At 39.9% G+C, this 13494-nt stretch overlaps 2 protein-coding genes across 3 annotated transcripts in view; one reads left to right on the forward strand and one right to left on the reverse strand.

Moving 5' to 3' along the window:
- The window catches only part of LOC131721233 (zinc finger protein 664-like), a 113412-nt gene that overhangs the window by 13098 nt on the left and 86820 nt on the right, over nucleotides 1–13494 (forward strand). The gene's annotated exons all lie outside the window — the stretch shown is intronic.
- The window catches only part of LOC131696638 (aurora kinase B-like), a 32592-nt gene continuing 20337 nt past the window's right edge, over nucleotides 1240–13494 (reverse strand). For both annotated transcript variants that reach the window (XM_059014689.1, XM_059014690.1), the window contains exon 9: nucleotides 1240–1659. In XM_059014689.1, coding sequence (XP_058870672.1) covers nucleotides 1489–1659 — 171 coding nt within the window. In that variant the 3' untranslated portion in view covers nucleotides 1240–1488. The remainder of the gene's footprint in view (nucleotides 1660–13494) is intronic.

A 13494-nucleotide genomic window follows, 5' to 3' on the forward strand; every position in this document is an offset into this window, starting at 1 on the left:
TACCATTATTATTGTTTATTTTGCCATCAGGCACTGAACATACAAACCCATTAAACTACTTGGCACCTAGATTATAATGGTCTGTCTGTTCATTGATCATTTGCACCTGCACTGTTAACCACTTTGCCACACTCCCACATGATATTTATAAGGCACATTATTACCTGCATGCAGTACCTTACACTTTTCTCTATTAAATGTCATTTGCCACGTGTCTGCCTAGTTCTGAATGCTGTCTAGATCATTTTGAATGACCTTTGCTGCTGCAACAGTGTTTGCCACTCCTCCTATTTTTGTGTCGTCTGCAAATTTAACAAGTTTGCTTACTATACCAGAATCTAAATCATTAATGTAGATTAGGAATAGCAGAGGACCCAATACTGATACCTGTGGTACACCACTGGTTACCTCGCTCCATTTTGAGGTTTCTCCTCTAATCAGTACTTTCTATTTTCTACATGTTAATCACTCCCTAATCCATGCACTCCCTGTGCATGCATTTCCTTGAATCCCTACTGCGTTCAGTTTGAGAATTAATCTTTTATGCAGGACTTTGTCAAAAGCTTTCTGGAAATCTAATTAAACCATGTTGTATGCTTTGCAATTATCCATTGTCAATGTTGCATCCTCAAAAAAAAAAAAAATCAAGCAGATTAGTTAGACACAATCTCCCTTTCCTAAAACCATGCTGACTGTCTCCCAGGATACTGTTACCATATAGGATATTATTATAGTTTCCATAAGTTGACATATAATATAAGTCAGGCTTATTGGTCTGTAGTGACCTGGTTCGGTTTTGTCTCCCTTTTTGTGGATCGGTATTACGTTTGGAATTCTCCAGTCTGTCGGTCCAACCCATGTCAAGAGACTGTTGCATGATCTTGGTTAGTGATTTGTAAATAACTTTATTTCTTCGAGTACTTTGCAAAAACTTATGAAAAGTAATCATTTAGTATATTTGCTATATTTTTCTTTTCATCTATGATTTTGCCATTTGAATGTTCACTTGCTATTATAAATATTGGAAAAACTTTTTGGAATTGGTTTTAGCACCCTTAGCAATGATCATTTCCATCTACCTCTTGGTCTTTCTAACTTCCTTTTTGACTCGTGGTTGCAGTTTCAAGTACTCTTTCTGTGTACCTTGTTCTTGGTCCCTTTTAAAACGTAAAAAGTACCTTTTCTCTCTCTGAATATTTTTTCCACCCCCCACAACCACCACACAACACATTTGGTCAATGACTTTATAACGTAAATACAATTTATTAAATATTTGCACAGAATATATTCAACAAGAATACAAACAGAATAAATAACTTCATATCAACCTCATTATCCTTCAAACCAGATTACAAGAGACGAGACAATATACAAAACATCTGTGTTCAACACGAGTCAGACGTGTAAATGAGTTACAAAATGTATCCCAGTCTTTTGAATGAGTTGGCCTGTGGGGGCAGATGTAACACGCGTGTACCTGGTCTGGGCTCAGCTCTTGGGGTGGTACACTGGGGGCAGTATCCTGCGGGAGTTAGTTTTCACCCAGGGGTGCTCCAGCACTTTTTTCAGAGGCAGCCGCATGGTGGGGCAGTGCCTCAGGAGGCTGGAGATGAGGTCCCGTGCACCGGGGGAGACTATGCTGGGGAACTGCATATCCACCTAGGGAGGGTGAGAAGAGGATTTTACACTCTGGTGGCTTGGTGGTCCAGTTGATAAAGAAAGAAAGTGGCTAACTATACCCTGCCCAAATGATCTTCAATGGCAAATGCACACAGACACTACAATACATTGGTTGTGAGGCTTGGTGGTCCAGTGGTTAGAGAAAGTGGCTTGTTACCAGGAGGTTCCCAGGTCAATCCCATCTCAGCCCTGACTCACTGGGTGACCGAGCAAGTCACTTAACCTCCTTCTGCTCCGTCCTTCGGATGAGACGTAAAACCAAGGTCCTATTGTAGTCCAGCAGATTGGTGCAGATTTAAGGATATGTGGGTTTTATGCTAAAGCACCAAAGTTTGCACATGTATAGGTTTGACCTACTTCTCAATATTAGATATGGAGCCCAATTGAAATTTTTCCACACATGCTCAAAATTCACTTTTACTGATGTTTGGTTTGTAAATCACATAGATCACTTTTTTGGTTATAAAATTATTAATATAAACATGTTACTCACTCCGATACATGACTTAAAAACATTGTGATCATAACTAATCCTTGACCACAAAGGCTTTTTACCTACATACACAAGGAGGAGGTTTAAGGTGCAAACAAGCCTCTTATATAAAAGTTTGTTCAATTAAATAGTGCTTAATATATCTGGATAGCTATTTAAATTCCTAAAGAAACATACATTTGTCGAGTATGTGTTTAATAAAATGATTATTGTGAAGGGATCTTTAGCATATGGTCCAAGCAAAATCGCAATGCAAAACATCCTAGAGATTCATTGCGGTTTGGAACTTGATATGAAACAGCTATCTAAAACTTTGGCAGATAAATCCTACTGAAAACATTCATGTTGCACAACGGAAACAGGCACCCCTTAAAATGCCAGATTTTGAATGAAACTTTTCCCTTTTCTGTGTGTGTTTTAGGTAAAACTGTTTCAGTAATTAACATATCATGTAAAATGGTATATAAAATTGAATAAAGGAAGATAAATGTAAATACATATATAGCCTATGTATAAGCTATATATGTAGTTAGTTAAATTTTAAAAATGTAAACCAACAGACTAGAACAGCTAGCTATAGTAAATGGATATGAAGTCAGGGTGACGCGGTGTGAAAACCCTTTACAGTCAGCACTCACATATCCGACCCCAAAATTAGTGTTACTAAAGTGACGGATAAACATGTGAGATGTATATCTGCTTAACCCTTTGTGGACCTGTGTCAGACCAGGTCCAACATGACAGTTATCCCTTTCCGATCTGATGTCAGACCCTGTTCAACAAATACGTCAAGCACAGGTCTCTAGTTGTTTTTTCTTCAGAAAAAGCAAGACAGAAACAAAGACAGCTGCTTCCACATCCAGCGCTCAAAGAATATCACATTCGTTTGCAGAGCTTTTTGATATGTTATAGTAATAAAATAATGATTTGGATCGCATTATTGAGGAGTTTGGCGATAAAACTATGACCAGGACATGATTTATCATCAGTATGCATGACTATGAAGAGGTATGTGATAAATACAGTCAACAAGGGGTGGGGCTGGAGATGCAGTACTGTGTCCTGTTGATATACAGTGCCTTTTAAACCTATTTTACTTCAAATAATTACTTTTAAACTGCGTGTGTAAAATCAACAGCGCATGTGAAAATAAAATTGGACCTGACGCGTCTGACAGGAGCTGAATAAATGGACCGCTAAGGGTTAAGATTGCCTGTGTTCCACTGAACACTAAGAATAAAATGTCAAATATACATAGGATGTACTATCGTTGGCTTTATGGATAAGTGCTACATTTTAAGACTGTACATAATGACATGACTCTGAAAATGCTACTTGCCTAAACAAGGACTGCACGTGAACCGTATTACTCTACATAAATTAAATTTATTCTAACCTCCAAAAGTGCAAAGACAAATTTTGCGTTATGGTTCACAGGAATTGCAGTTCTCGCTCGCTTGTGTGTCAGACAATGCGTATGACATATAAGCCTATTGGCTTAGGAATAGAAAAATGTATTTTTTAATAAGACTAAGAGTCATTTGACATTTATCTGGGTGATGAACATTCGTGTGCCGACTGTATTCTGTTTTTAATATGTTTATATGTTAATAACTATTTTGTATGTAGCTTCTGTATTAAATATTGCTTTCCATCTGTATTAATTGTAGAGAAAGCGTTTCCTTTTTGTATCTCTTATTTTTTGGGCCAGCTCTTAATTTCTATTTTAGAATAAAGAAATAACTTCAAAAACCTTTGGTTGCTTCACTAGTAATTCACAAGTGTACACCTAATGTAATACTCATTTTAACAAAACATTAAATTATGTACCACACTGTACTTCACATAGGACACTAGATGAATTTGCTTCTAATTTATTTATTTTTTGTTTGTAAGTCACTTATAAATCCCAGTAGCTCAAAAAAGACCTGGCACTAAAGCTTTAAATGTCACTTCATTTAAGATTTTTGTAACTTTTTGGTAATATTTCATAGTATCAATGTTAGTACATCTAACTCCAAGACAAAGTATTTTTATTTTTTATTTTTTTTATTTCAAAAATACTGCTGTCAGCTAATTCCTCACAGCAGCCTATAGATGCTTCAAGAGTAGGGGTATGGAAATTACATTGTGCTTGGAGATTGCTGTAGAAAGTAGAAACTTTTAAAATGTTAAACTTGCATGATCACAGACCAAGACAACCCAGAGCCATCACAAAAGATGAGCTCATTAAACTGGGCCATATGTATCTTATGCCAGAAAACTACTGCAGAACCACTGTGTCCAGCTGACACCAAGCAAACTGACATTGACTTTGGTACAGGGTACAAAACACTGGCAAGCAACATTCACTGGTTTCATGAGCTGGGGTGTTTACCAATGCCTCTGAATTCAGACCTACTTGTTGTGGATAGTGCTATGGTAGAAACTTTGATAAAACACCAAGCCAAGTGGCACACACATTGTAGGAACAACAATATGAATTTGCAAAGAATAGAAAAAAAAGAAAGTTTTGACGATGCTGAGGAGTGACATTTCTGACCGTAGCAAGATCACATGACATAGTTGTGGTGTAGCCACAAGTATAACAAAAGGAGAAAAAATGGAATTCTGGCCAACTTCCCTGACATGCAGGCTCACAAGGTGGGACAATGTTTTACTTCTGTTCAATGAAGACATTGGACTTGCACTGCAGAAAGCATGCGAGTTTGACTGTGATAAGCCACGATTCTTGCAAAAGCAGCTGAAGTTGTCCGGAGAGACATTTTTAGTACAAAGTCTGTTTTGAGTGGAACATTTCAAAAGAACTGTCAACAGGACACAGTTCCTTATTTACTCACAACATTAGTTTGCATGATATTGGGTGATCCAAATATCCAAACTGTCAAATGAAATGGGAAATGGTATATGTGCTTGCTTTGAATTAGAAAAGGTTGTGTGTCCATCAAAAAAGCTTTATTGTGGCATCTTTACAACTGTTGCTGTGGACAACATTGACCATAACCCAAGCTCTCCCACAGCCCAAGGTGCCCTGCATGGGGCAGGGTTATCTTTGTTCCAACACCCCAGTGCAAACTTCAGTGGAAAGGACGTGGTGTGGTTGTCCTTGATCGTACAAATTCCAACAGGAAGAGCATAGTTCAACTGCCAGACATACACCAGTGTTCCTCCTGTAGTTCTCCCCCAAAAAAGAGCCTACTGTTCCCTCAGTGCAAGGTCCTCATGTCAGTGACTACCAGATGATTCCTACAGCTTTCGATGCAGAATACAGGCAAGACCCATGTCACATTACATATGTACATACCATTCTAATCAAAGTAGTTTATACTGTTGAAATAATGTGCATGCTTTGTAATTTTGTAGAGAAAAAATGTCATTTCTGTTGTCAATTTTACATAAGTTACTGTGGTTGTAGCCAGTAGAACATTATAGTAAAATGATAGACTGCTTTTTGTGGGTATAGTACCAACAGTTAATTCACTCACATTTCATTTCCAGATGGCTTGAGCATGTGAGGAATGAGCTTGACACAGATGCTTCACAAGATATGCACGCATCATGGGCAGCTTTCCATGCAGGTCAGGTGCATATTGATCAATGTTCCCCATTGGATATCAGTTCACTTCTACCACTGTTCTGGTGCAAGCTGGCATATCAGCAGGCACAGCAGATTCCTTTCTTAAAAGCATCGCACGTGTCATGGAGAAGACATGCCCACCAGGTGACTGCTAGCACTCTCCACATTCTTATGAATGGGCCATAGGCACTACCTTAAGGACATTGATCAAGTAACTGATCCTCTTCACTTTGACATCTGGAAGGCACAAAAAGCTGAAATTCCTCAGTTCCAGTAGTGGTCAATTAAACATGTTTGAATTGGTCATCTGATCTTTGTGAGATCCTTGCGCGAGGGCAACTTCCAAAAAATCGACAAAGATTCAATCACAATGCTGGTGCCCTGTTTTTTTTGCCCTTGACCACACAAACTATGCACGCTGGGTACCAGTTCACATTCGTGACATGATGACACTGACCAATAAGCATCCAGCTGTGAAAGCAGAAATTGAGAAAGGCAACTATGTTGTGCACAAAACATGCTTTCTCATCCATTCCTATTGGTCAAGCCCACAAGCAAAATAACAAATGTGTTAAAGGAGATGGGAGAGCAGTCAGCCTCACTGAAAACACATCTCAGCTGCTACGTTGGATGGTGTCTGGGCCATTTATCAAAATCAATGAGTTTGAGTCATCCCAAGAGCTCAAAACGCAAGCAGAGCAAAAGAGCCGGACATTCGCCATCATGAACAAGTGAAAGGAGTCCAGGTCACATTGAGGAAGCAAGTGAAAGCTTTGTGACAGTTGAAATTAGCAACCCATTTATATGGGAAAGACCTTGTGACAGCCTGGAGATACAGCTGACAGGAGGCGAGACACCCCATTGGGGCTGGCAAGGGTTAGCTACCCTTGTTGGCAGTATCCAGCTCTGTGTTTACAGGATGCTGGAGACACCCGCCCAAGGCTTCCAAGAAATCAAGAGAAAAATACCCCTAGTCTACGAGAGCCGGGGGCAGGAGATAACACAATGACTTAGGAACGGATATGAGAATAGAGAGTATGTCACAAGAGACTAGTTAAAGATCTGCAGTTAGCAAAGACATGGAACTCCAGGTTTGTGTCTGCGGCTGAAGCAAGGTGACAACGGTCAGGGTTTTGAAGGGAGAATGAAATGCTTGAGGGAGAAGGGACAAGAGCCTTGCACTGATCAATACTTCTTACGAAGTCAGTTGAATGAAATCCAGAGACAGGACGCAAACCCCAGTTTGCAGGATATCAGCACCCCTGTCAGACGCGAGGAGGACTTGCATGGATACAACTAGTGATGAACCTAATGATCCTTGTGAACCCGGTCAGACAAACCAGCATAACAGACAAAAGAACCTCAATGGGCACAAGCCTGGAGTTAAATGGCCAAGAGCTTGTGAGAAAACTGTGTGGGAAACAGTAAACACGGATCTCTGTTTTGCATTGGAAAGGTTAAGTGGAACAGTTGAAAAGCTGTATAAATTTGGGGACATCACCTACGCATATGGAAGAGAGAGGTTTGGAATTGAAAAAAAGGAAGGAAAAAGTACAAACTATTCCTGGAAAGTCTAGACAGCAGCAGGAGTGAACGATTAGCTAGAGAAAGGAGGAGGTATGACACAGGCCCGGTTTTTGGGATGGAACCGCATAACAGTCTCACGTTTTGATTGGTCCATATCTGTCACATGAATATGTCGTCACACGAGTGGAAAAGCGGGCAGGCATTTTTAACATTGTGATCAGATAGAGAGAGTGATCTGCTTTCCACAACCTTACCATTAAAATATATTGTGGTATTACACTGTACTGATATTACAAACTATGAGGAATTACTTTATATAAATTATCATGTTATGCACGAATGTAAGAATTGGCTTTCTGTGGTGGTGTACTTTTTTCTTTCAAGTAGCATATATCTATAATCGTTTTTGCGATATATTTTAATATAAAACATACACGCTATTGCAGTTTTGTTACAGAATACATTAGTTTATCTCTAATGTAATCACAGTTTTACATATAGACTGCCCCTGTTTTCATTTACGTCCCAAATTCTGGGCCGCTTTGCTTTTCAGATAATGTCCCAAATTCTGGGCCGCTTTGGTTTTTAGATAACGTCCCAAATTCTGGGCCGCCTTGGTTTTTAGATAACGTCCCAAATTCTGGGCAGCCTTGGTTTTTAGATAACGTCCCAAATTCTGGGCCGCTTTGGTTTTTAGATAACGTCCCAAATTATGGGCAGCCTTGGTTTAGATAACATCCCAAATTCTGGGCCGCTTAGCATTTCTGAATTCAGCCCAGTTTTGGGGAATCAGTTGACAGCCGAGCTTATGCATGCACAGTTTACCATAAACTGGATCGTGAATTCATTTGAGAGTAACCCTTAGTACATTAATCAAAGTTCATGTATTTTTTACTCTCCCCAGAAATCTTTTTTTTTTTTTAATGAAAAAAACAAAAATGTAAATGTTAAAAAAACGTATTTCTTATTACATGAAGAAACTACATTGCACTGAAATAGATACATGAAAATTAATTTAAGCAGTCGTTTTCCTTTATTAAAGGCTAATATTAAAACACATTTTTGGGAAGGAACATGGTATTCTGAAAAAAGGACATCTCGTTTTCTTATGTAACGTCCATCAATATATTGTAGTGTTTCAGGTTCTTTATGGACAGAAATGAGACTGCAACTGTGAGTAGATGAAGGCCGTTTATTTTGACAATAATTAAATAATCACAAAATAAAATTATAAAGTGAGGGAAAGGAGACTGGGAGTCGAAAGTGAAAATAAATGATTGTAGTAATTTTTCTTTTACCCTACCCTTCCCAGTCTTTTCCCCGCCCCTCTTGTGCGCAAAACCTGAACTCCAATTCCCCTCCACACACGTGTACCACCATGCAATCCTGGCACGCACACACCACCATGCAACCCCTGCACGCATACACCCACCATGCAACCCCTGCATGCATACACCCACCATGCAACCCCTGCACGCACACACCACTATGCAACCCCTGCACGCATACACCCACCATACAACCCCTGCATGCATACACCCACCTTAGCAATTCTTTGCAAAATATATTTTCGGGTATTCAGCCCCATTCATGTCTATGGCAGTGTTATAAAACACATTTTCAGGCATATCTCTCGAACCGTAGAACCACCATTCAAAGTGATATAGACTCAGGGGAGCACCCCAAACCACCCCCTAAAAAGGTGTGGTGGTTCACCCAAAAACTCATGTCATGACGAAAAAATTCACTTTGCCAAGCCGTCCTGGCATTTGAACCATAAAAATAGTGACTCCTTGTGCGGGGCCCCATGGGGCCCCAACCCAAAAAAAAAAATCAAGTTCCTAACCCCCACAGAACCCGAGATACGCCCTGTCAAAAATGTCCAAAAACTACCCTTTTCTGGGTCATATCTCCATGACCCCGGGGCCTAGAAACCGGGTTGAACTTCCTAGGGTCATGTCTGGGGGCCCTCTTTCACAGGGAGCAACCCGTTTTCAAATGCTACATTTTCAACAAATTTTCACATTTTCAGCATGATGGCATGTCAAGGTTGCATTTCCAATAGCTTTTGAGCTCCAGGTTGGCAAAAAAAGTCTAAACTGGTGTCCTTTCTAGCTGGGGACACGTCACTTGGTGGGATCGACAGGGGCCAAGAGGTAGACCTCCATACCGATTTTCAAGTCTTGGGGACCCCCGGAACCCGAGATACAGCACCCTGAAAAATGTCTATGGGAAATCCCATTATAAAACCCCTTTGGGGCAACGGCCACCATCTGGCGGTGGGGTGGCGTTTGAACCCGTGGCTGATGTCTTTCTTTAGCTAAGACTCTTGTGCATGCAAAGAATGTCCTTCTGAGTTTGTTGGCCCAGGGGTCGTGGAGATACGGGTACGATAAGAGACCACCCCCTTCCCTATGGCAAATCCCATTATAAAAACACCATCGGGGTAAGGCTCAGCTAATGGCGGTCGTGGGTCTTACGAACTCGAAGGAACCCATTTTCTTTAGCTAAGATTGTTGTGCATCTAAAAAGAGTACAGAAGCACCAATTTAAGTCCATTCCAAGTGTTTTGTGATCACATCATCAGCCTGAGTGTATCGGAGCACAATTTTGCACCAAAAGCGAGGGGAAGCGAAAAAAAGCACTACATACCCTATTCTTTTAAGATATCACTTTGCACTGCAAATTTGAGGAACGCAACCACTTAGCAACTTGCAAATTGGTACTGCAATTTAAAGGCCTGTAGTGCCTAACTGATTCAAGTGTTTTTGGAATGATTCTTGCAAAGACTGATTTATAAGAAAAAAGAGAGATTGACAAACAGCATTTTGCTTTATATGCAGTAACGGGCAACTACAAGAGGGTGTCAAACAAGCTGTGAATGTCCCAGGAGGCTACAGAGTACCTCTGAGTATGAATCCAGATGCTCGCAGTACCTGTTCTTAGATGTCCGAAACCACTGTATCGCTGTATAACTGTATACCCTATAAATATCACTTTTTATTGTGTATTTGAGGAACACAACCAATTACAAACTTCATTTGAATTGCTGTGCTATCAGAATATCAGTGTATAACTTTGCTGGGTATTGCAGTGTATGCTGGGTATCAAAAGGTCTTCAAACTTTTACAAAAGGCCGTCAAAGTTACAAAAAAATAGGTGTGCTCCTAACCTAATACTTGTCTTTTTAATTCTGTGCATCCAAATACTTGTAGTTAAAAGTTTTAAGAATTAAGCTTACTGTTTGTTGTTCTGTCCTAAACCAGCAGTTTGTCACCCAGATTTATTAAATAAACCGGGGGGGGGGGGGGGGTCATCAGATTATTCTCCATTTTATTGTAACTGAGGTACCGTTCAGTTGAGCGAAAATTGTAAAGGGGTACTCGAGCTGAAACCTCCAGATAGAAGGGCTACAGTTTCAAAAAAAGGTTGAAAACCCCTGACCTACAGTATAAATGATCAGGAATAGATAAGGGAAATGCTGACTAATACAATACAATAGGATTTATTTGAAGTTGTTGAAGGGCACTGGTCTCTTAAACCCAGAAGTTCTGATAAACCCCTATGCCTCACTATATATTGATGGACATTACATAAGCAAATGAGATGTCCTTTTTTTTTTTTGGTATACCATGTTCCTAAATGTTTTCTGAGGAGAGTAAAAAATACATTAACTTTGATTCATGTTCTCTTAAATGAATTAACGGTCCAGTTTATGGTAAACTGTGCATGCATGACTTAGAAACTCGGCTGTCAGCTAAGCAGAATATCTCAAAAACTGGCCTGAATTCGAAAATGCAGAATTCGGAACGTTATCTGAAAACCAGAGCAGCCCAGAAATTGGGATGTTATCAAAGCGGCCCAGAATTTGGGACGTTATCTAAAAACCAAAGCGGCCCAGAATTTGGGACGTTATCTAAAAACCAAAGCGGCCCAGAATTTGGGATGTTATCTGCAAACCAAATCGGCCCAGAATTTGGGACATTATCTGAAAAGTAAAGCGGTCCAGAATTTGCGACGTAAATGAAAACAGGGGCAGTCTATATGTAAAACTGTGATTACATTAGAGATAAACTAATGTATCCTGTAACAAAACTGCAATAGCGTATATGTTTTATATTAAAATATATCGCAAAAACGATTATCGATATATGCTACTTGAAAGAAAAAAGTACACCACCACAGAAAGCAATTCTTACATTCGTGCATAACATGATAATTTATATAAAGTAATCACCCATAGTTTGTTATATCAGTACAGTGTAATACCACATTATATTTTAATGGTAAGGTTGTGGAAAGCAGATCACTCTCTCTATCTGATCACAATGTTAAAAATGCCTGCCCGCTTTTCCACTCGTGTGACGACATATTCATGTGACAGATATGGACCAATCAAAACGCGAGACTGTTATGCGGTTCCATCCCAAAAACCGGGCCTGTGTCATACCTCGAAAGGAGACAGCTGAGGAAGCAATGGAGAAAAGCAGAACAAAGGTCAGAAGGAGGGACTCAATCTGTTACAAATGGTCATAAAAAAGATAAGCTTGCAACATTGCACAGCGCGCCTACGGAAATGCGACAAAAAGGAGCGTGCGAGAACTAACTTTTATAAAAGACACATTCAAATTTGTAAAGAAGTTATTCACCAGTGAGAAGAATGGCACACTAAAATCATCTAAGTTTGAGCTCGAGAGATTTGGAGGAAACCACCAGAATACAAAATGTCAGACTGTGCACCTAAGTGGAAAGTAGAGCAAGCTGTGAAAGCAAGGGCTTCATCATCTCCAGGGCCTAATGGAGTTCCGTACAGAGTGTACAAGAGTGCTTCAGGAGTTCTACGAATCCTACACTGGATCAAACTTGCCAACAAAGCTTTCAATTCTCGATAAATTAACAAAACAGCTACAACAAAGTCTTCAGTCCTCGCTATAGGATCCACAACAGCGTATGTCTGCTCTGTCCTTTTCTGAATCTCTTGGCTACGCAGGTAGCAGGGCACAGTTTACTTTGGATACTGTGGTTGTAGATATACAGCAGACCCAGACTGGTTTGTCTGATAAGTCTCAAAGTTTTATGGCAGTCCTTCCAGACCTGAACCCCATTGAAAACCTCTGGAATGCGATCAAGAGGAAGATGGATGGTCACAAGCCATTAAACAAAGCCAAGCTGCTTGAATTTTTGCGCCAGGAGTGGCATAAAAAGTCACCCAACATCAATGTGAAAGACTGGTGGAGAGCATGCCAAGACGCATGAAAGCTGTGCTTGAAAATCAGGGTTATTCCACCAAATATTGATTTCTGAACTCTTCCTAAGTTAAAACATTAGTATTGTGTTGTTTAAAAATGAATATGAACTTATTTTCTTTGCATTCGAGGTCTGACAACACTGCATCTTTTTTGTTATTTTGACCAGTTGTCATTTTCTGCAAATAAATGCTCTAAATGACAATATTTTTATTTGGAATTTGGGAGAAATGTTGTCAGTAGTTTATAGAATAAAACAAAAATGTTCATTTTACCCAAACACATACCTATGAATAGTAAAACCAGAGAAACTGATAATTTTGCAGTGGTCTCAATTTTTTCCAGAGCTGTATATATGGCGGTCGCTGATTTTGCCGATACGTCTCTCCCTGCTGCAGGAATGTGTGGACTTTATCATTCTTTTCCTGGGAGGAGAAAAATCTGTATCCCGTTGTTCTCTGGGACAGCCTGCTCTTTTAGAAGTAGAGGGTGTAGAACAAACTTTAAAATCAGAACAGTGAACCACCAAAGGGGAAGGCGCTTCCTTGCGAGTTGGAGTGACTGACATGTCTACACACATTAAACTAAACTGAAGTGCGGAACCATACTTAAAAACAGATGGAAGGCATAGAAGCAGAAAATGGAGAAAAGGGGAAGAGAGAAAACCCTATTTATTTATATTTTATTTTTTTAACACAAAATAAAGCGCAACGCACATTAGTCCTTACTCAAGCAACGCAGGAGAAATTTGGACAACCTGACTTGGATATGAGGTGGGGGTTTTATGGAGGAGGAGCATGTATTTGGTGCCAATGAGGATTATAAAAATGATCTCTGGGAAAAAGATCTTGTTCTTTCTCCTGACCCAAGGGACATGGAGACTGGAAGTTCATGTTGTGTGGAGTTCAGACGAGGCAAGAACCAAACTCTTCCACCTTCAGTTTGGAAAACTACGTTCTGGATGCAAGTCA

This window comes from Acipenser ruthenus, chromosome 48 (genome assembly GCF_902713425.1).
Source record: "Acipenser ruthenus chromosome 48, fAciRut3.2 maternal haplotype, whole genome shotgun sequence".
In the NCBI taxonomy this organism is placed as follows: Eukaryota; Metazoa; Chordata; class Actinopteri; order Acipenseriformes; family Acipenseridae; genus Acipenser; species Acipenser ruthenus.